Source organism: Rutidosis leptorrhynchoides, chromosome 2 (assembly GCF_046630445.1).
Source record: "Rutidosis leptorrhynchoides isolate AG116_Rl617_1_P2 chromosome 2, CSIRO_AGI_Rlap_v1, whole genome shotgun sequence".
Taxonomy (NCBI): Eukaryota; Viridiplantae; Streptophyta; class Magnoliopsida; order Asterales; family Asteraceae; genus Rutidosis; species Rutidosis leptorrhynchoides.
In genome coordinates, this window is record NC_092334.1 from 341,447,696 (window position 1) to 341,470,115 (window position 22,420).

At 32.7% G+C, this 22,420-nt stretch overlaps 1 protein-coding gene across 1 annotated transcript; it reads right to left on the reverse strand.

Annotated features, from left to right (window-relative positions):
- Positions 1-14,905: 14,905 nt before the first annotated feature.
- Positions 14,906-21,607, reverse strand: LOC139888866 (uncharacterized). The gene is made up of 8 exons (XM_071871849.1): positions 21,466-21,607; positions 20,841-21,036; positions 16,493-16,568; positions 16,331-16,409; positions 15,886-15,971; positions 15,694-15,771; positions 15,144-15,178; positions 14,906-14,960 (listed from the first exon to the last, which is right to left on the reverse strand). Exons 1-8 carry the CDS (start codon positions 21,605-21,607, stop codon positions 14,906-14,908), a joined length of 747 nt encoding a protein of 248 aa, XP_071727950.1.
- Positions 21,608-22,420: the final 813 nt, after the last annotated feature.

The following is a 22,420-nucleotide window of genomic DNA, read 5'->3' on the forward strand; positions in this document are numbered from 1 at the left end:
ATAGTATAGGCTTATGAACGTGTGTTGTTCTATACCTTGGTGTAAGCACACGAGACTTGGTGTCATCATCAAAACAAAGTGTTTAACATTTGAATGTTAATATTGGATTTCTAACCAACAAGTTATTTTTTAACAAATAGTATTAAACATGTATGAATATTTGGTACATTATTGTTTTTGGGAAATCGCATCTACTTTTGAATCACCTTGATTTATCCGAACATCAAGCTGAATAAATGCAATTACTTAAACAAGCAACCATCCAACACGAGTCCAACATTACAAGTAAAGTGGATAACTTGAAAAGAAGTATATCAGACACTTTTGTTGGAAAACCCTTTGTTAATAAAGGCGATAGTGTTGTTATGTCTAACTATAAAAATAACATGTTTGAGCAAATTGGAAAGTTATCTAGTATGCAAAACTATTAGAAGAGGTAATTATAATTATATTTCATTTCTTTAATCTTAATGTTAAATCCTTTATCAATATCTTTAAACTTATAAATAGTCTGTACTTATTTATTAATGTGTGTATAAACTTTTTTTTTATATGACAGGCAAATCAATTACGAGTGTTTACATTTAAGCAGATTCAAAGTATACTATTAATGAAGCAAACGGCTTTTGTTATCTTCACAATTTATCAGCACATTAAGAGAATAGAATCATGAAATAAACTTTGAGATAGCAGACCTAAATTCTAATATGAAACTTTATTTTTTAATAATATCTTATGTTTCAAATGTTTTATATTGTTTTACATTAATAGATCATTATTCTCTTATTTTATTATTTTTTATCAACCATATTAGTATAGTATATTATCAATTCCTATAAATTGAATTTATTAAATGCGTTCTCATAAAAATACAAAATTCGTGAAATCGCGGGCCTTAAGTGTAGTGACCCTAACTTTTCCATGGTTATATATATTAAATGAAATTGATATTTACATGATTAAGTGTTTCCAACATGTTAAGCAATCAAACTTGTTAAGACTTGATTAATTGAAATAGGTTTCATATAGACAATTGACCACCCAAGTTGACCGGTGATTCACGAACGTTAAAACTTGTAAAATCTATATGATGACATATATATGATTATATATATAGTTAACATGATATTATGATATGTAAGTATCTCATTAGGTATTTTAACAATGAGTTATATACATAAAATTGTGTTTATTAAATTAAGAAACTCGAAACGATATATATAACGATTATCGTTATAACAACGTCTTACTAATTACATATGAATCATATTAAGATATTGTTACACTATGTTTAATCATGATAAATCATAAGTAAACATGTCATTATGTATATTAACAGTGAACTACATATGTAAAAACAAGACTACTAACTTAAGGATTTCGAAACAAGACATATATGTAACGATTATCGTTGTAACGACATTTAAATGTATATATATCATATTAAGATATATTAATATATCATAATATCATGATAATATAATAATTTAACATCTCATTAGATATAATAAACATTGGGTTAACAACATTTAACAAGATCGTTAACTTAAAGGTTTCAAATCAACATTTACATGTAACGACTAATGATGACTTAACGACTCAGTTAAAATGTATATACATGTAGTGTTTTAATATGTATTGATACACTTTTGAAAGACTTCAAAATACTTATCAAAATACTTCTACTTAACAAAAATGCTTACAATTACATCCTCGTTCAGTTTCATCAACAATTCTACTCGTATGCACCCGTATTCGTACTCGTACAATACACAACTTTTAGATGTATGTACTATTGGTATATACACTCCAATTATCAGCTCTTAGCAGCCCATGTGAGTCATCTAACATATATGGGAACCATCATTTGGCAACTAGCATGAAATATATCATAAAATTACAAAAATATGAGTAATCATTCATGACTTATTTACATGAAAACAAAATTACACATCCTTTATATCTAATCCATATACCAACAACCAAAAACACCTACAAACACTTTCATTCTTCAATTTTCTTCATATAAGTGATCTCTCTCAAGTTCTATCTTCAAGTTCTAAGTGTTCTTCATAACTTCTATAACTTCTAGTTTCATAAAATCAAGAATACTTCCAAGTTTGCTAGCTTACTTCCAATCTTGTAAAGTGATCATCCAACTTCAAGAAATCTTTCTTATTTACAGTAAGATATCTTTCTAATACAAGGTAATACTCATATTCAAACTTTGATTCAATTTCTATAACTATAACAATCGTATTTCGAGTGGAAATCTTACTTGAACTTGTTTTCGTGTCATGATTCTGCTTCAAGAACTTTCAAGCCATTCAAGGATCCTTTGAAGCTAGATCTATTTTTTTAATTTCCAGTAGGTTTATCCACAATACCTGAGGTAGTAATGATGTTCATAACATCATTCGATTCATATATATAAAACTACCTTATTCGAAGGTTTAAACTTGAATTCATTAGAACATAGTTTAGTTAATTCTAAACTTGTTCGCAAACAAAAGTTAATCCTTCTAACTTGACTTTTAAAATCAACTAAACACATGTTATATATCTATATGATATGCTAACTTAATGATTTAAAACCGAAAAACATGAAAAACACCGTAAAACCGGATATACGCCGTTGTAGTAACACCGCGGGCTGTTTTGGGTTAGTTAATTAAAAAGTATGATAAATTTTGATTTAAAAGTTTTTATTCTGGGAAAATGATTATTCTTATGAACATGAAACTATATCCAAAAATCATGGTTAAACTCAAAGTGGAAGTATGTTTTCCAAAATGGTCATCTAGACATCGTTCTTTCGACTGAAATGACTACCTTTACAAAAATGACTTGTAACCTATAATTCTGACTATAAACTTATATTTTTCTGTATATATTCATAAACTTAAGTTCAATATGAAACTGTAGCAATTGGATTCACTCAAAACGGATTTAAAACGAAGAAGTTATGGGTAAAACAAGATTGGTTATTTTTTGCTTGTTGTAGCTACGTGAAAATTGGTAACAAATCTATATTAATCATATCCTAGCTAACTTATATTGTATTATACATGTATTCTAATATATTATGTAATCTTGGGATACCATAGACACGTTTGCAAATGTTTTGACATATCATATCGACCCATCTATATATATTATTTGGAACAACCATAGACACTCTATATGCAGTAATGTTGGAGTTAGCTATACATGTTTGAGGTTGATTCCAAAAATATATATAGTTTGAGTTGTGATCTAGCCTGAGACGTGTATACACTGGGTCGTGGATTGATTCAAGATAATATATATCGATTTATTTCTGTACATCTAATTATGGACAACTAGTTGTAGGTTACTAACAAGGACAACTGACTTAATAAACTTAAAACAGTAAAACGTATTAAAAATGTTGTAAATATATTTTGAACATACTTTGATATATATGTACATATTTTTTATAGGTTCGTGAATCGACCAGTGGCCAAGTGTTACTTCCCGACGAAGTAAAAATCTGTGAAAGTGAGTTATAGTCCCACTTTTAAAATCTAATATTTTGGGATGAGAATACATGCAGTTTTATAAATGTTTTATGAAATAGACACAAGTAAATGAAACTACATTATATGGGTGAATGATCGAAGCCGAATATGCCCCTTTTGCTTGGTAGCCTAAGAATTAGTAAACCGATCTACTGATTGACGCGAATCCTAAAGATAGATCTATTGGGCCTAACGAACCCCATCCAAAGTACCGGATGCTTTAGTACTTTGAATTCGTTTTTTTCATGTCCGAAGGATTTCCCGGAATGATAGGGGATATTCTTATATGCATCTTATTAATGTAGGTTACCAGGTGTTCACCATATGAATGATTTTTATCTCTATGTATGGGATGTATATTGAATTATGAAATCTTGTGGTCTATTATTATGATTTGATAATATATAGGTTAAACCTATAACTCACCAACATTTTTGTTGACGTTTTAAGCATGTTTATTCTCAGGTGATTATTAAGAGCTTCCGCTGTTGCATACTAAAATAAGGACAAGATTTGGAGTCCATGCTTGTATGATATTATGTAAAAACTGCAATCAAGAAACTTTTTTTTGATGTAATATATTCTTATTGTAAACCATTATGTAATGGTCGTGTGTAAACGATATATTTTAGATTATCATTATTTGATAATCTACGTAATGCTTTTTAAACCTTTATAGATAAAATAAAGGTTGTGGTTGTTTTAAAAATGAATGCAGTCTTTGAAAAACGTCTCATATGGAGGTCAAAACCTCGCGACGAAATCAATTAATATGGAAAGTTTATAATCAATATGAACGAGACATTTCAGTTGGTATCCGAGCGTTGGTCTTAGAGAACCAGAAAATTGCATTAGTGTGTCTTACCGAGTTTGTTAGGATGCATTAGTGAGTCTGGACTTCGACCGTGTTTTTCTTCAAAAATGATTGCTTAACATTTTTTTTGTTGGAAACTATATATTCTTAACATGTAAATATTATGTGATATATTAATCTCTTAACGTGTTTGATATTGTGTGATAGATGTCAACCTCTAGTACAAATCCCATTGATTCACCTAATAATAATGAAGAGTCAAATATATTTTGGGAAGATTCACAAATTCCCGAAGAGGAACCGGAAGAGGAGGAACCGGAAGAAGAGGAACCAGAAGAGGATGAATCGGAAGAGGAGGAACCAGAAGAAGAAGAGGTTCTGGAGGAAGAAATATTGATACCTATAGTAAATCGATTAAATAAAAGAAAATCCTCAACCAACGGACCAAAGTTAATAATGGTCAATGGTGTTTCCGCCGAGGAAGCAAAATATTGGGAAGATTACCAATTTTCCGATGAATCGGATCCCGATAAGGATTCCGATGATGTTATAGAAATTACCTCGACCCAATTTAATAAAGTGAAAGAAAATAACAAGGAAAAATGTATAAAAATAGAGAAACCCGATTCCAACCCCAATGAACTTTATATGTATCGACAACATCCGTATTTCCTAAAATGTAACAATGACCCGGGAACCTCTAAACCACCAGGTTTTTCTAAACCATTATGAAAAACGACGGCTCGTATTAGAGGAACACCATATATTCCTAGAAAATTAGGAAAACGAACTAAGTCCGAAGAAGAAGAAACCAGTGATTCAGATAAGAAGGTTGTAATCATGTTGTGTATTATATGTATTGTAATGTGCTTGTACTTTTATGTTCTATGTAAAAATTGCTTGTATTGTTTGTTAATTATCTTTTACGAATCTAATCCTTGTCTATTTTACAGTATAAAAACAAAATGGACATTAAGGGTAGACAACCGAATATTTTAGAAGACCTACCAGAGGATATGATTGAGGAAATCTTGTCTAAAGTCGGTCAGAATTCATCAGCACATTTAGTTATGGCGAAATTAACTTGTCAGACATTTGAAAGACTTTCCAGAAATACCTTAGTTTATAAAAGGCTTTCCTTTGATAGGTGGGGTATATCACATTGGGGAGACCGTAAGTTACGCCGTGTTTTCTTTAAAGCGTTAAATGTGGGGAACCCAAATGCAATTTTACGCTACGGGTTAAGAACCTATTTTGACTCAACATATCCCAACATAGGATTTCGTGAATTAGAAAGAGCTTCTAACATGCAACATAAAGAAGCATGTTATGCTTACGTGTTAGTGATGTTTGCTTCTTACCAAAGTGAGAAAAAGAACATTGGATTGCAACTTTTAAATAAAACCTTCCCACAAGTGACAGATTCAGTAGTTGGGGTGAGAAACAAGGTTTTTAGATTATTACGGGGCTGTTGGACATTACAAAACTCTCGTCCTTTTGACGACATTACAACATACTGCCTAGCCAATGGTCATAATGGTTATTTTCCACAAGACCAAGGATGAGAAGTCGTCTTAGTAAAACCAGAATGCATGACTTGTTTCTGGACTTATGAATTACGTGTCTTTATTTCCTTTACTGAACAACTTGCGTATTAACTAGATTTATCTTTAAAACTGTCCTGTATCAAAGTGTACTATATTTCATGTTATATGTAATATAGCGATGTTGTAAGTTTGAAGAATATTTATATGTGATATATTATTATAATCAGATTTTCATATGGAATTGTAGTAGTTGAATTGTATATTAGCTACTAAGTATGAACTTAACGGGTAGGTAGTACCCGAATTTAAACTTATAAAACGCTAATATGAAGAAAAAGCTTTTATAAATGAGTTCATATTATGATACGAAATACTATTGACTACTCTTAATATTCTGTATGATTAACTCGATTCAGTTGGCTATTTTGAAGGAAATGGCACCGACTACTCGACACACCATGAATATGAGCGAAGAGGAATTTCGTACCTTTCTTGTTGCAAACATAGCCGCAGTACAGGCTGCGCTACATACCAACAATAACTCTGAATCTAGTAATGCAACTAACGGCGCAAGAAATCGTGTAGGATGCTCCTACAAATAATTCACTGCCTGCAAACCTTTGGAATTTGATGGAACCGAAGGACCAATTGGATTAAAACGGTGGACCGAGAAAGTCAAATCGGTGTTTGCCATAAGTAAGTGTACTGAAGAGGACAAAGTTAAGTACGCTACGCCTACCTTCACAGGTACTGCGTTAATGTGGTGGAACACCTATCTTGAACAGGTAGGACAAAATGCTGCTTACGCACTACCGTGGTCGGCATTCAAGCAATTGATGAACGAGCAGTACCGTCCTAGAAACGAAGTCAATAAACTCAAGGCAGAACTTATAGAGTTACGAACACAAGGGTTCGACGTTACCACATATGAACGATGATTCACAGAGTTGTGCCTATTGTGTCCGGGAGCATTCGAAGATGAAGAAGAGAAGATCGACGCGTTTGTAAAAGGGTTACCAGTAAGGATTCAAGAAGATGTGAGTTCACACGAGCCCGCTTCTATACAGAAGGCAAGTCGAATGGCTCATAAACTCATAAATCAGATTGAGGGAAGAATTAAAGAGAAGGCGGCCGAAGAAGCCAACACGAAACAACTCAAGAGGAAGTGGGAGGAAAATGGTGACAAGAGTCACCAGTACAACAACAACAACAATTACAACCACAATCGCAACAACTATCCCAACAACCGCAACAACAATCGCAACAATAACCGCAATCCTAACAATAACTACAACAAACATCCCAACAACAACAACAACTACAACAACTGTTTCAACAACAATAACAATCCCAACAACAACCTCAATAACAACAACGACAACAAAAACCAAAAACAGCCATGTCATAGGTGTGAAGAAAATCATCAGGGGTTTTGCACGACATTTTGCAACAGGTGTAAAAGAAATGGTCATAGCGCGACAAAGTGTGAGGTCTACGGACCAAAGTTTAACAGAACTAAAGGAACAAATAATGTCGGAACAAGTAATGCCGAAACGAATAGTGTCGGAGCAAGTAATACCAACGCTGTTTGTTATAAATGTGGAAAACCGGGCTACATTATTAGAAATTGCCCGAATCAGCTGAATACTAATGGGCAGGGCCGTGGAAGAGTTTCAATATTAATGCGGTAGAAGCACAGGAAGACCCGAAGCTTGTTACGGGTACGTTTCTTATTGATGATAAATCTGCTTATATTTTATTTGATTCAGGTGCGGATAGAAGCTATATGAGTAGAGAATTTTGTGCTAAATTAAGTTGCCCATTGATGCCTTTGGATAGTAAATTTTTACTCGAATTAGCAAACGATAAATTATTTTCAGCAGATAATATATGTCGGGAGAGAGAAATTAAACTGGGGGATGAAATGTTTAAAATTGATTTAATACCAGTCAAGTTAGGGAGTTTTGATGTAATAATTGGCATGGACTGGTTGAAAAAGGTGAGAGCAGAGGTCGTTTGTTACAAAAATGCGATTCGCATTATGCGTGAAAAAGGAAAACCTTTAATGGTGTACGGAGAAAAGAACAACGCGAAATTAAATCTTATTAGTAGTTTGAAGGCACAAAAACTAATAAGAAAAGGTTGTTATGTCATTCTAGCACACATCGAGGAAGTTAAACCTGAAGAAAAGAAAATCAGTGATGTTCCCGTCGCAAAAGAATTTCTCGATGTATTTCCGAAAGAATTACCGGGATTACCCCCACATCGATCCGTTGAATTTCAAATAGACCTTGTACCAGGAGCTTCACCAATAGCTCATGCTCCATACAGACTCGCACCCAGCGAAATGAAAGAATTACAAAGTCAGTTACAGGAACTTTTAGAGCGTGGTTTCATTCGACCAAGCACATCACCATGGGGAGCTCCCGTTTTGTTTGTCAAGAAGAAAGATGGTACATTCAGGATGTGTATCGACTACCGAGAGTTGAACAAACTTACCATCAAGAACCGCTACCCACTATCGAGAATCGATGACTTATTTGATCAACTACAAGGCTCATCTGTTTATTCGAAGATCGATTTACGTTCTGGATATCATCAAATGCGGGTGAAGGAGGATGATATTCTAAAGACTGCTTTTAGGACGCGTTACGGTCAGTACGAGTTTATGGTTATGCCTTTTGGATTGACTAACACACCAGCTGTGTTCATGGACCTCATGAACCGAGTGTGTGGGCCATATCTTGACAAGTTTGTCATTGTTTTCATCGATGACATACTTATTTACTCGAAGAAAGATCAAGAGCACGAAGAACATTTGAGAAAAGTGCTAGAGTTGCTGAGAAAAGAAAAACAGTACGCTAAGTTTTCAAAGTGTGCATTTTGGTTGGAAGAAGTTCAATTCCTCGATCACATAGTGAACAAAGAAGGTATTCAGGTGGATCCAGCAAAGATTGAAACCGTTGAAAAGTGGGAAACCCCGAAAACTCCGAAACACATACGCCAGTTTTTAGGACTAGCTGGTTACTACAGAAGGTTCATCCAAGACTTTTCTAGAATAGCAAAACCCTTGACTGCATTAACGCATAAAGGGAAGAAATTTGAATGGAAAGATGAACAAGAGAAAGCATTTCAATTGTTAAAGAAAAAGTTAACTACGTCACCTATATTCTCATTACCTGAAGGGAATGATGATTTTGTGATATATTGTGACGCCTCAAAGCAAGGTCTCGATTGTGTATTAATGCAACGAACGAAAGTAATTGCTTATGCGTCTAGACAATTGAAGATTCACGAACAGAATTATACGACGCATGATTTGGAATTAGGCGCGGTTGTTTTTGCATTAAAGACTTGGAGGCACTACTTATATGGGGTCAAAAGTATTATATATACTGACCACAAAAGTCTTCAACACATATTTAATCAGAAACAACTGAATATGAGGCAGCGTAGGTGGATTGAATTGTTGAATGATTACGACTTTGAGATTCGTTACCACTCGGGGAAGGCAAATGTGGTAGCCGACGCCTTGAGCAGAAAGGACAGAGAACCCATTCGAGTAAAAGCTATGAATATAATGATTCACACTAACCTTACTACTCAAATAAAGGAGGCGCAACAAGGAGTTTTAAAAGAGGGAAATTTAAAGGATGAAATACCCAAAGGATCGGAGAAGCATCTTAATATTCGGGAAGATGGAACCCGGTATAGGGCAGAAAGAATTTGGGTACCAAAATTTGGAGATATGAGAGAAATGGTACTTAGAGAAGCTCATAAAACCAGATACTCAATACATCCTGGAACGGGGAAGATGTACAAGGATCTCAAGAAACATTTTTGGTGGCCAGATATGAAAGCCGATGTTGCTAAATACGTAGGGGAATGTTTGACGTGTTCTAAGGTCAAAGTGGAGCATCAGAAACCATCAGGTCTACTTCAAAAACCCGAAATCCCAGAATGGAAATGGGAAAACATTACCATAGATTTCATCACTAAATTGCCAAGGACTGCAAGTGGTTTTGATACTATTTGGGTAATAGTTGATCGTCTCACCAAATCAGCACACTTCCTGCCAATAAAAGAAGATGACAAGATGGAGAAGTTAGCACGACTTTATTTGAAGGAAGTTGTCTCCAGACATGGAATACCAATCTCTATTATCTCTGATAGGGATGGCAGATTTATTTCAAGATTCTGGCAGACATTACAGCAAGCATTAGGAACTCGTCTAGACATGAGTACTGCCTATCATCCACAAACTGATGGGCAGAGCAAAAGGACGATACAAACGCTTGAAGACATGCTACGAGCATGTGTTATTGATTTCGGAAACAGTTGGGATCGACATCTACCGTTAGCAGAATTTTCCTACAACAACAGCTACCATTCAAGCATTGAGATGGTGCCGTTTGAAGCACTTTATGGTAGAAAGTGCAGGTCTCCGATTTGTTGGAGTGAAGTGGGGGATAGATAGATTACGGGTCCGGAAATAATACAAGAAACTACCGAGAATATCATCCAAATTCAACAACGGTTGAAAACCGCCCAAAGTTGACAAAAGAGCTACGCCGACATTAAAAGAAAAGATATAGAATTTGAAATTGGAGAGATGGTCATGCTTAAGGTTGCACCGTGGAAAGGCGTTGTTCGATTTGGTAAACGAGGGAAATTAAATCCAAGGTATATTGGACCATTCAAGATTATTGATCGTGTCGGACCAGTAGCTTACCCACTTGAGTTACCTCAATAACTCGCGGCTGTACAAAACACTTTCCACATCTCAAATTTGGAGAAATGTTTTGCTAAAGAAGATCTCACTATTCCGTTAGACGAAATCCAAATCAACGAAAAACTTCAATTCATCGAAGAACCCGTCGAAATAATGGATCGTGAGGTTAAAAGACTTAAACAAAACAGGATACCAATTGTTAAGGTTCGATAGAATGGTCGTAGAGGACCTGAGTTCACCTGGGAATGAGAAGATCATATGAAGAAGAAATACCCGCACTTATTTTCAGAAGATACTTCAACACCTCCAACTTCTTAAAATTTCGGGACGAAATTTATTTAACGGGTAGGTACTGTAGTGACCCGAACTTTTCCATGTTTATATATATTAAATGAAATTGATATTTACATGATTAAGTGTTTCCAAAATGTTAAGCAATCAAACTTGTTAAGACTTGATTAATTGAAATAGGTTTCATATAGACAATTGACCACCCAAGTTGACCGGTGATTCACGAACGTTAAAACTTGTAAAAACTATATGATGACATATATATGATTATATATATAGTTAACATGATATTATGATATGTAATTATCTCATTAGGTATTTTAACAATGAGTTATATACATAAAATTGTGTTTATTGAATTAAGAAACTCGAAACGATATATATAACGATTATCGTTATAACAACGTCTTACTAATTACATATGAATCGTATTAAGATATTGTTACACTATGTTTAATCATGATAAATGATAAGTAAACATGTCATTATGTATATTAACAATGAACTACATATGTAAAAACAAGACTACTAACTTAAGGATTTCGAAACGAGACATATATGTAACGATTATCTTTGTAACGACATTTAAATGTATATATATCAAATTAAGATATATTAATATATCATAATATCATGATAATATAATAATTTAACATCTCATTAGATATAATAAACATTGGGTTAACAACATTTAACAAGATCGTTAACTTAAAGGTTTCAAATCAACATTTACATGTAACAACTAACGATGACTTAACGACTCAGTTAAAATGTATATACATGTAGTGTTTTAATATGTATTCATACACTTTTGAAATAATTCAATACACTTATCAAAATACTTCTACTTAACAAAAATGCTTACAATTACATCCTCGTTCAGTTTCATCAATAATTCTACTCGTATGCACCCGTATTCGTACTCGTACAATACACAACTCTTAGATGTATGTAGTATTGGTATATACACTCTAATGATCAGCTCTTAGCAACCCATGTGAATCACCTAACACATATGGGAACCATCATTTGGCAACTAGAATGAAATATCTCATAAAATTACAAAAATATGAGTAATCATTCATGACTTATTTACATGAAAACAAAATTACACATCCTTTATATCTAATCCATATACCAACGACCAAAAACACCTACAAACACTTTCATTCTTCAATTTTCTTCATCTAGGTGATCTCTCTCAAGTTCTATCTTCAAGTTCTAAGTGTTCTTCATAAATTCTATAAGTTCTAGTTTCATAAAATCAAGAATAATTCCAAGTTTTCTAGCTTACTTCCAATCTTGTAAAGTGATCATCCAACTTCAAGAAATCTTTCTTATTTACAGTAATATATCTTTCTAATACAAGGTAATACTCATATTCAAACTTTTATTCAATTTCTATAACGATAACAATCTTATTTCGAGTGGAAATCATACTTGAACTTGTTTTCGTGTCATGATTCTGCTTCAAGAACTTTCAAGCCATCCAAGGATCCTTTGAAGCTAGATCTATTTTTCTCATTTCCAGTAGGTTTATCCACAAAACCTGAGGTAGTAATGATGTTCATAACATCATTCGATTCATATATATATAACTACTTTATTCGAAGGTTTAAACTTGAAATCACTAGAACATAGTTTAGTTAATTCTAAACTTGTTCGCAAACAAAAGTTAATCCTTATAAATTGACTTTTAGAATCAACTAAACACATGTTCTATATCTATATGATATGCTAACTTAATGATTTAAAACCGGAAAACACAAAAAACACCGTAAAACCGGATATACGCCGTTGTAGTAACACCGCGGGCTGTTTTGGGTTAGTTAATTAAAAACTATGATAAATTTTGATTTAAAAGTTATTCTTCTGGGAAAATAATTTTTCTTATGAACATGAAACTATATCCAAAAATCATGGTTAAACTCAAAGTGGAAGTATGTTTTCCAAAATGGTCATCTAGACGTCGTTCTTTCGACTGAAATGACTACCTTTACAAAAACGACTTGTAACCTATAATTCTGACTATAAACTTATATTTTTCTGTATATATTCATAAACTTAAGTTCAATATGAAACCATAGCAATTTGATTCACTCAAAACGGATTTAAAACGAAGAAGTTATGGGTAAAACAAGATTGGTTATTTTTTGCTTGTTGTAGCTACGTGAAAATTGGTAACAAATCTATATTAATCATATCCTAGCTAACTTATATTGTATTATACATGTATTCTAATATATTATATAATCTTGGGATACCATAGACACGTATGCAAATGTTTTGACATATCATATCGACCCATCTATATATATTATTTGGAACAACCATAGACACTCTATATGCAGTAATGTTGGAGTTAGCTATACATGTTTGAGGTTGATTCCAAAAATATATATAGTTTGAGTTGTGATCTAGCCTGAGACGTGTATACACTGGGTAGTGGATTGATTCAAGATAATATATATCGATTTATTTCTGTACATCTAATTATGGACAACTAGTTGTAGGTTACTAACAAGGACAACTGACTTAATAAACTTAAAACAGTAAAACGTATTAAAAATGTTGTAAATATATTTTGAACATACTTTGATATATATGTACATATTTTTTATAGGTTCGTGAATCGACCAGTGGCCAAGTCTTACTTCCCGACTAAGTAAAAATCTGTGAAAGTGAGTTATAGTCCCACTTTTAAAATCTAATATTTTGGGATGAGAATACATGCAGTTTTATAAATGTTTTACGAAATAGACACAAGTAAATGAAACTATATTATATGGGTGAATGATCGAAGCCGAATATGCCCCTTTTGCTTGGTAGCCTAAGAATTAGTAAACCGATCTACTAATTGATACGAATCCTAAAGATAGATCTATTGGGCCTAACGAACCCCATCCAAAGTACCGGATGCTTTAGTACTTCGAATTCATTTTTATCATGTCCGAAGGATTTCCCGGAATGATAGGGGATATTCTTATATGCATCTTGTTAATATCGGTTACCAGGTGTTCACCATATGAATGATTTTTATCTCTATGTATAGGATGTATATTGAATTATGAAATCTTATGGTCTATTATTATGATTTGATAATATATAGGTTAAACCTATAACTCACCAACATTTTTGTTGACGTTTTAAGCATGTTTATTCTCAGGTGATTATTAAGAGCTTCCGCTGTTGCATACTAAAATAAGGACAAGATTTGGAGTCCATGCTTGTATGATATTATGTAAAAACTGCATTAAAGAAACTTATTTTTGAAGTAATATATTCTTATTGTAAACCATTATGTAATGGTCGTGTGTAAACGGTATATTTTAGATTATCATTATTTGATAATCTACGTAATGCTTTTTAAACCTTTATAGATAAAATAAAGGTTGTGGTTGTTTTAAAAATGAATGCAGCCTTTGAAAAATGTCTCATATAGAGGTCAAAACCTCGCGACGAAATCAATTAATATGGAACGTTTATAATCAATATGAACGGGACATTTCATTAAGCTACTTATTCTAATAAAGTAAAATTTTATTAAATTTAAATATATGTATGTATATATATATATATATATATATGTATATATATATATATATATATATATATATATACATACTAGCCTTTAAGAGCCCGTGCGTTGCACGACGACTATTAATCAAACAAAATGGAAACGAATATATTATATCAATTAACGCTAAGATAAATAGAGTATGTATTGTTGTTGATGAAATAAACATAATATGATTAAGTTTGTTGCTTTACACAAAACATATAAATTAAGACTACTAATTCCAACATTAGGAAAACACAAAACACATGACCAACAGTAGCAAATATAAAAGTAAGAACATCACCAAAAGTTGCATAACTGAAATATTGATTTACACAAATAACAACGATTAAGGCTAATAAATCCGATATATTTATCGTCAATCATAAGCTAAGAACTGCAACAAATAACAAATACAAAAAGCTAAGCAACACCCAAACCAATATAAAAAAAGATGACCACATAAGAACATAACAATCTGAAAACAAAATAAAAGCACATTACAATTACAACTTTTGAATAGAAAAAAAAAACGATTTCCAGTCAAACTATAGAACAATACACAAACTAAACTAAAAAAAGTTACACTATAATAACTACACAACATCGATGTAAACTACAAAAAAATTCACAAATACGCAAACTAAATCAAAAAAGTTACCTTACAATAACAAAAACGCAAAGTATCCAAGTCACCTACAGCAAATAACAAAATCAATAAGTCATTCAACGTCAAAAAACTCATTAAATAAACAATTGGACAACGAAAAACCTACAAACATAAGAATCTACGGATAAGCTTGAAGACACACAAATCAAATTGCGAAAAGGAAACGCGATGCATAACATGCAAAAAAAAAAAAAAAAAAAAAAAAAAAAACTTACTGCAATCGGAGGTCTTGTTTACGCGTGTAAAAACCCAAAGAAGGGGAGCGGATGACCACTAAACTGAATCTATCATATTTAGAAAATAGATTAAAATCCAAGAAACCAGAATGAAGAAACACGTTGAAGGCAACAATTAAAAACAAAAGGCCACAAAATAAATGGGTAAAATCCCATAAAAACAATATTCGAATCCGTGTTACCGGGGAAGCAAATAACAAATTATAACCACCCAAGCAAAGGCTAAAGTTCTAAACAATGGCATACAGAAATTATATAAAACATCATACATTTATATCCACAACAAAGGGTGAAAAGGTACATACAGTCAGAATATTGAACTGGACATCCCGCCAGCTGCGTAGAAGGCATATCGTTTGAACCGATAATTGTGGCTGCATGATCTAAAACAGACCACAAATAAGAACAAATAAGCTAGAAAATAGGTTAACTAATAGAGGCCAACAATAATTAAAATTTAAGCTACCAGAAGAGCCAAGCGACTATGTAATAATTACGGCTGAAATGCAGTGAAAATTAGGACCAAAACATCCTAACTGATTCAACTCATAAAAAGGCCATAACTTTTCGAGACACTGAAGATCTAAACACAATAATCACCCAAAAATGGTAAAATCAAGAAAAACGGTATGAAGAATCAAACTTCTCAGTACATAGAACAATGTACGTGCGAGTCAGGATGTTGACCTGCATAAGAATAGAGAAATTCATAGAACAATGTGCATGCGAGTCGGGATGTTGACCTGCATCTGAACAACGTAAATGAGTTAGAGAATATATGGTGAGAGCGCATATCGTGTGACAAATTAGGTGAGGTCATATCTTGTTAGTAAAAACAATGTCAGGGAGTAAGCCTATATTAAATCCCACTCGACATTATGTAAATAACAACATTCGTCAAGAGCCGCAATTAAATTACTATGGCTTAATTCAGTGACATACCGTTGACCATGACTGAAATTTTCATGCGGTTAATCTTGTCGAAAAATGATCGCTTAAAATTACTTGGGATTTTCATCAGCTAAATAGTATTGTTACACGTCAAAAAGAACTTGAAATGTTGAGACTGAGAATTATCTGAACGTGCATGATGAAATGGTTTACCCTAAAATGAGTGTCCATGTGTCGCCTAATTCCTTCTGCAAACATGTAACAAACTTTGAGCCCATGTGTTGCACGACTGTTAAAAAACAATTATAAGAATACTTTGTTACACTTAAAGAGAAAGTAGAGATTATAATGAAATAGATTAGTAAAAGTAGTAACACACTATAATGTGGAAGATACAATTAATGGATGCATTAAAGAAGTTAGAAATAAAAATTTAAACGAATGAACCAAGTACTACCACTTTAGTATCATAGTTTGAGTATCTTCTATAAGTTGTTTAAAAAAAACTCCCAATGGAAGTATGAGAAATTTCGAGATAATAAAAAAATATGGACCAAAAATACCTTATTGTAATACCTTTAACATCAAAGATTGAGTGTTATAACTTCTAAGCAATTATGTGTTTCATCGCACATTGAATTTGAACCATTGCTCAACCTTCCAGACCAGCTGATATTACCACCTTTAATTCAAGGCTATAAAAATTAATCAAATCATAGACATTTCGTTAGAGGACAGCAAATGGGTCGTCTGAACATATATTTGGTTCTCTTAGTGATTGGAGGGCATGTGAAACGACCCGTCCTAATCCATCTGGACGAAGTCATCAACATTTAGTCCCATTGCGATGATCGACTCCAAGTAATGTCCTTAAAATGAGCAAATGCACAGCGGAAGACTTATTTCGTACCTGAGAATAAACATGCTTAAAAGTGTCAACCAAAAGGTTGGTGAGTTCATAGGTTTATCGTATCAATTATTTCAATATATTAATAGACCACAAGATTTCATAATCATAAACATAATACACTCGCAAGTGTATGTAAAGCATTCTAAGTGGTTGAGCACTTGGTAACCATACTTAACATTTAATCACGTCGCATATTCTCTTTATTATGAAATCTCACTACACCGTACCAAGTGTAGTCACCGAAACGAAGTACTGTGCAACCGTTGAATACTGGTCGTCCAGTCCGGTTGGGGTTGTCAGGCCCGATAGATCTATCAACAGGATTCGCGTTTACAATACCACATGTAAATAGTAGTTACCAAGCTACAGGGAAGTATGCCAGTGGTACAACTCAACGTAGAATATATTTTTAAGTACTTGTGTCTATTTCGTAAACATTTATAAAAGCAGCACATGTATTCTCAGCCCAAAAATATATATTGCAAAAGCAATTAAAAAGGGAGTAAATGAAACTCACCTGACAACTTCAGAAATAAATCACAGAGATAAAACCGAATATCGGAATGCAAGTAACCGTAGACCTTAACCTAGAGAACATATGTTGGTCAATAAGTATCTAATAAGCTAGGTCAGTCCATAGGGTAAGTATAGTCATATTGCTCAAGTCCGACTCATAAATTTAGCAAAAGTCAACAAAAGTCAACGCAAGTCAAATTAAGTCAAATGTAAGTCAAACGCAAGTCAAACACAGTCAACATGGTTAACACAAGTCAAAATCTCATAATATTACTCAACTTGGTCAAATAGTCAAACATAGGTCAAACAACACGTTTTAGTTCATAAATGGTCAATTACACAATCATAGTTTATTGTCATGCATAACGTTCATGTACATGTAGCAAACTTCGCATAATATCTCATAGCACAAAATTCATGGTAACATGGAAAACTCCAGATCACAAATAGACTCAAAATAGATTCCAAAAAGTCCGGCCAGGGTCTCATACTATGTCTACAAGTCGGGAATCAGAAGGGGTACATTTATCATTTACTAAATCAGTTTCTGACCGCGCACTGATATCGTAATGGCTATAACCGGAGCTAGAGACATGGAATTAATACAAGGTAAGTGGCCATGGTTCAAGGACAAGTCAAAATATAACATATCCAAAAATAAGTAACTTTGGTTTAGCCAATTGGTACAGTTTATTCAACAAAGTTGGATGTCCTCTTTCAGTTCATTTCAAAAATTACCAAAAATATGGCCCTAGTGTGCACAATGCATAAGTTTTAATAGGTTGCAATAAACTAAACGTATATCACATATCATGTAAAGATTCATATTCCAGAAGCATTCATGTTAATTCACAAAACACAAACCACAGAGTACAAATCAGAGAACAAGTGGAAGATTCGATCCTAGTTTAGCTAGTCACTTTCGCATGCAATTAGCCTAAGATATAGATACAATTAGACCATGATATCTACACGAAAAGTGAATTAATTTCTGTGTATATTTCAGATATGAAAAGATCTCATCTCAGAAGTCAATACATTTTAGAATACAAGTCCGTTTTCATGCATGTGCTGGAAAAATCTACATTTTCATTCGATTAGGCATAACACGAGTTTTACTCAAGCAAATGACATGATATCCTAGTGTAACCTGAGTGTTTTTGAATTTTCTATCCAATGGTAATCAACACATAAGCCAATTCGTGACCCATCAATACCAGTTTTCTGATCAAGCATAAAAACACAACGATAATTCAAACGGTCATAACATAAGCATACGGAAACGAAATCAAGCGAATCCAAAGCCTAAAATCAATAGTTTTTCATGAGGATTATGAATATCACATAATATCATGAAATTTAAAAATTCAAATTTCTGTTACCATCAAATACAAATTCGTGATTTATCAAAAAGTCATCAAACGATCAAATTAACGAATACTATCATGCATACATACAAGGACTTGAGCACTAGACACTATATCTACCCTAAAATGTAAAAAAAACATGAAAACCCAAAAATTAGAGTTTTTGAAACTTACCCTAATCAAGAAATTGTTGGTATATACGTGTAGAGGTCTTCGAGAGGAGTCCGAATATGTAAACGATTTTATGATCAAGTGATTATTGAAGGTGTTCTTGAGTGATTCTTTCTATGGTGTTTATGTATTGTTTTTAAAGCTAGATTATGATGGATTTTTTCTGAGATGAGGAGGTTGAGAAGAGATTTCAAGTGTGTGTGTTTTATAGAGTAAGAAATGAGGATTAGAATTGAAATGGAAATGGTTAAGTGTGTATGTAGTTAGGCGTCATTTTTGATTCCTCATAAAGGGATTCCTAAGTTGAATTTTGAGCTAGAAGTTTAATACTAGAAGTTAAGAAATGTTTAAACATGTTTTCCCATGATTAATAGGTTGAAAATGATGTTTTACTATTGGTATATACGAATAGTAAATACATCTAGAAATTGTATATAGTACATGTCTCATGAGTCATATATAATAACAAAGATGTCATTTTCCATGATAAAAGGTTGAAAATGATGTTTTCCTATTGGTATATTCCAATATTAAATACATCTAGCAACTGTGTATAATACGGGTATAAATACCGTATGAATACGAGTAGAATTCTTGAGAAAATCGAATGCGAATACGAGTATAGCTATCTTTGTTGAGTATAAATATGTTAGTACAAGTATTTAAGTCTTTCAAAAGTGTGTATATTACATATTAATACAATAAATATATATATTCATTTTAACATAAGGGTTATTACGTCGTTAAGCGTTACATATATATAATGTTTCGAAACCCTTAAGTTAGTAGTCTCATTTTATATATATAACCCATTGTTAATATACTTAATGAGATACTTAATTATCATATATTTAAGTTAGATATAATCCATATATATACATATATATACATAAGTATATAATTAATACAAGTTATGACGTTCGTGAATCGTCGGACAAATGGATGGTCAACTGTTTGTATAAAACTCATTTTTAAAAGTTTTAAAACTTGTCAAAATTCATTACTTATCATGATGAAATCATATAGAGAATTGGTTTAAAATAAGTTAAAATTTTCCGGGTCGTCACAGCATGATACACCTTCTGTTTGGCTTTCAACCAATTTAACCAATTCAACTGGTTTGGGCAATTTCTTTGACCCGATAACTATAGAACACACCCATATCAAGTCATTTATAATTTAACACGTCAAAAACTGATATCTTTGATAAATTACTACAAAGTTTTGATACAACCATTTTTATCTTCAAGTATAATGAAATCTAACTCAACTACACAAGTGTTTAGCTTGATTGAAGTTTTGATACAACCATTTTGTCAAATGTGTGGGACACGATTTGACAAAAAAGATTGAAGTTTCAAATGGAGAAAGTCAAGTCTGTATTGCAAGAACATGCATAAAAAAGGGTCACTACCATGTAGGACGTGAACCACATAAAGTGATACGTTAAATGAATGGGATCACTTGTTTGTGTTCACAAAGAATGTTCAAAATGAGATTGTACTTAAATGAATGAGATTCATGTATCAACTGAAAGCATAGCACACTCTAAACGTGATCCATTGCTAAAACTAAACCGCGTAAATCATAATAATACCTTGTTATAGTAGGGTTGTGAATAATCTCATTTGTGATCCAAATCGTCTCATCAGGGAATTGTTTCCTTGCTACATATGCAATTTGAACTGCATGCTCCACACCCCAGCAAAAGCCATAAGCGTCAGAAAGCTTCACAATAACATTTCCCCATGTGTATTCATTATTGTTCTCCTTCAACGTCTTAATAATATCACCTTGCAGTAGCAAAAAAACATCATCAATTAACCAGTAAACACCAATTTAGTTATTCTTGGGCCTTAACTTTTGATTATTGCAGCTGCATTTGCATAATCCAGAGCACACTTTGTCCACAATAACACATATATGCAATTTAAACAGTTGTTTTATTGATCCAATTTTTTTATTTTTACACTAATGAATTTAACTCGAACCCTCAACAAAATTTAATTCAATCTCACATGAATTCTACAAAATCAACCGATAATGCACAAAAAACTCGAACCTCAACCAGAAATTGGATACTTTTTCTACCAAACAATGTATTAATCAAATACATGAATATGTTAAACCTAACAAACTCTTACAACACTCTAGTTTACATAAAAATAAATAAAATGTGAAAGAAAAAAAACTGAAAATAGATAAAAGTGCTTAATTCTTACTTGTATATTCTTGATTCACAAGCACAAGAGTCTCCTTTTTATGACCGAATCCTTTCCGGTTATATTTGTCGCTTCTAGTCAAATTATGCCTGAAAACTTTGGCATCAAAATCAGAACCTTCGGAATCTCCGGTGGATGCCATTGAGTGTAAGTTGAGAAAGGATTCAATCGTAGAGATGTCATTGAACTAATTAAATTCTGTGAGTGTGATACTATCTATATATTAAGAGAATTCAATCAAGAATATACAAGTAAGAATTAAGAATATAGAACACACCTATATTGTAACATCCCACCTTTTTCCATTTACCTTCCGTTACTATTTGAAAGTCCGTTATGTAAATTTAACATCTTCCGTTAATACGCATTTTAAAATATCTCGTTTAGTAATCCACACACTCGCTTTTAAACTTGAGGGACTAATGTTGTCAAGAGGGCAAAGTGGTGACTAGTGAACTAGTCAAACCCACCTCCCACCATTCATTCACCTCCCATCTCCATCTCCATCTCAATACTTCTACTTTTCTCTCAAACCCCAACTATAAAGATTTATCATCCATTTTCAATCTAGCAATCAAACATCAAAACAAATTACATATTTGGAATCCTTGCATCTTCCTCTTCAATTCTATACCGATTTCATCAAGTTTGGGTAACTTTCTAAAATCACTAGATTCTTTGTTCTTGGTGTTTTTAACTTATAAAAGTGTTAATTAGTGTCTATGGCTCAAGTCTAACATGAATATATGATTTGTATGCTTGTTCTTGTTATTTTGATGTAACTAGCTTAAACTTGAAATGGGTGTGTTTGATCTTGAGATTTGATTGCTTAAATGTTGTTAGATGTTAAAAGTGCATGTATTAAATGTGTTACTAGCATCACTAGCTTCAATTTGATGTGTAGGTTGATTAAGAACACTTGATTAAAATGATTATTGATTTTGTGACTTTGGGT

Coding starts and splice junctions, on each gene's coding strand:
- LOC139888866 (XM_071871849.1), bottom strand. CDS start 21,607: ATGGCATCCACCGGAGATTCCGAAGGTTCTGATTTTGATGCCAAAGTT. Junction 16,569..20,840: donor CACAACCCTACTATAACAAG/GTATTATTATGA, acceptor GTTTTTTAACAG/TCGTGCAACACATGGGCTCA. Junction 15,972..16,330: donor AATTTCAGTCATGGTCAACG/GTATGTCACTGA, acceptor TATTGTGTTTAG/ATCTTCAGTGTCTCGAAAAG.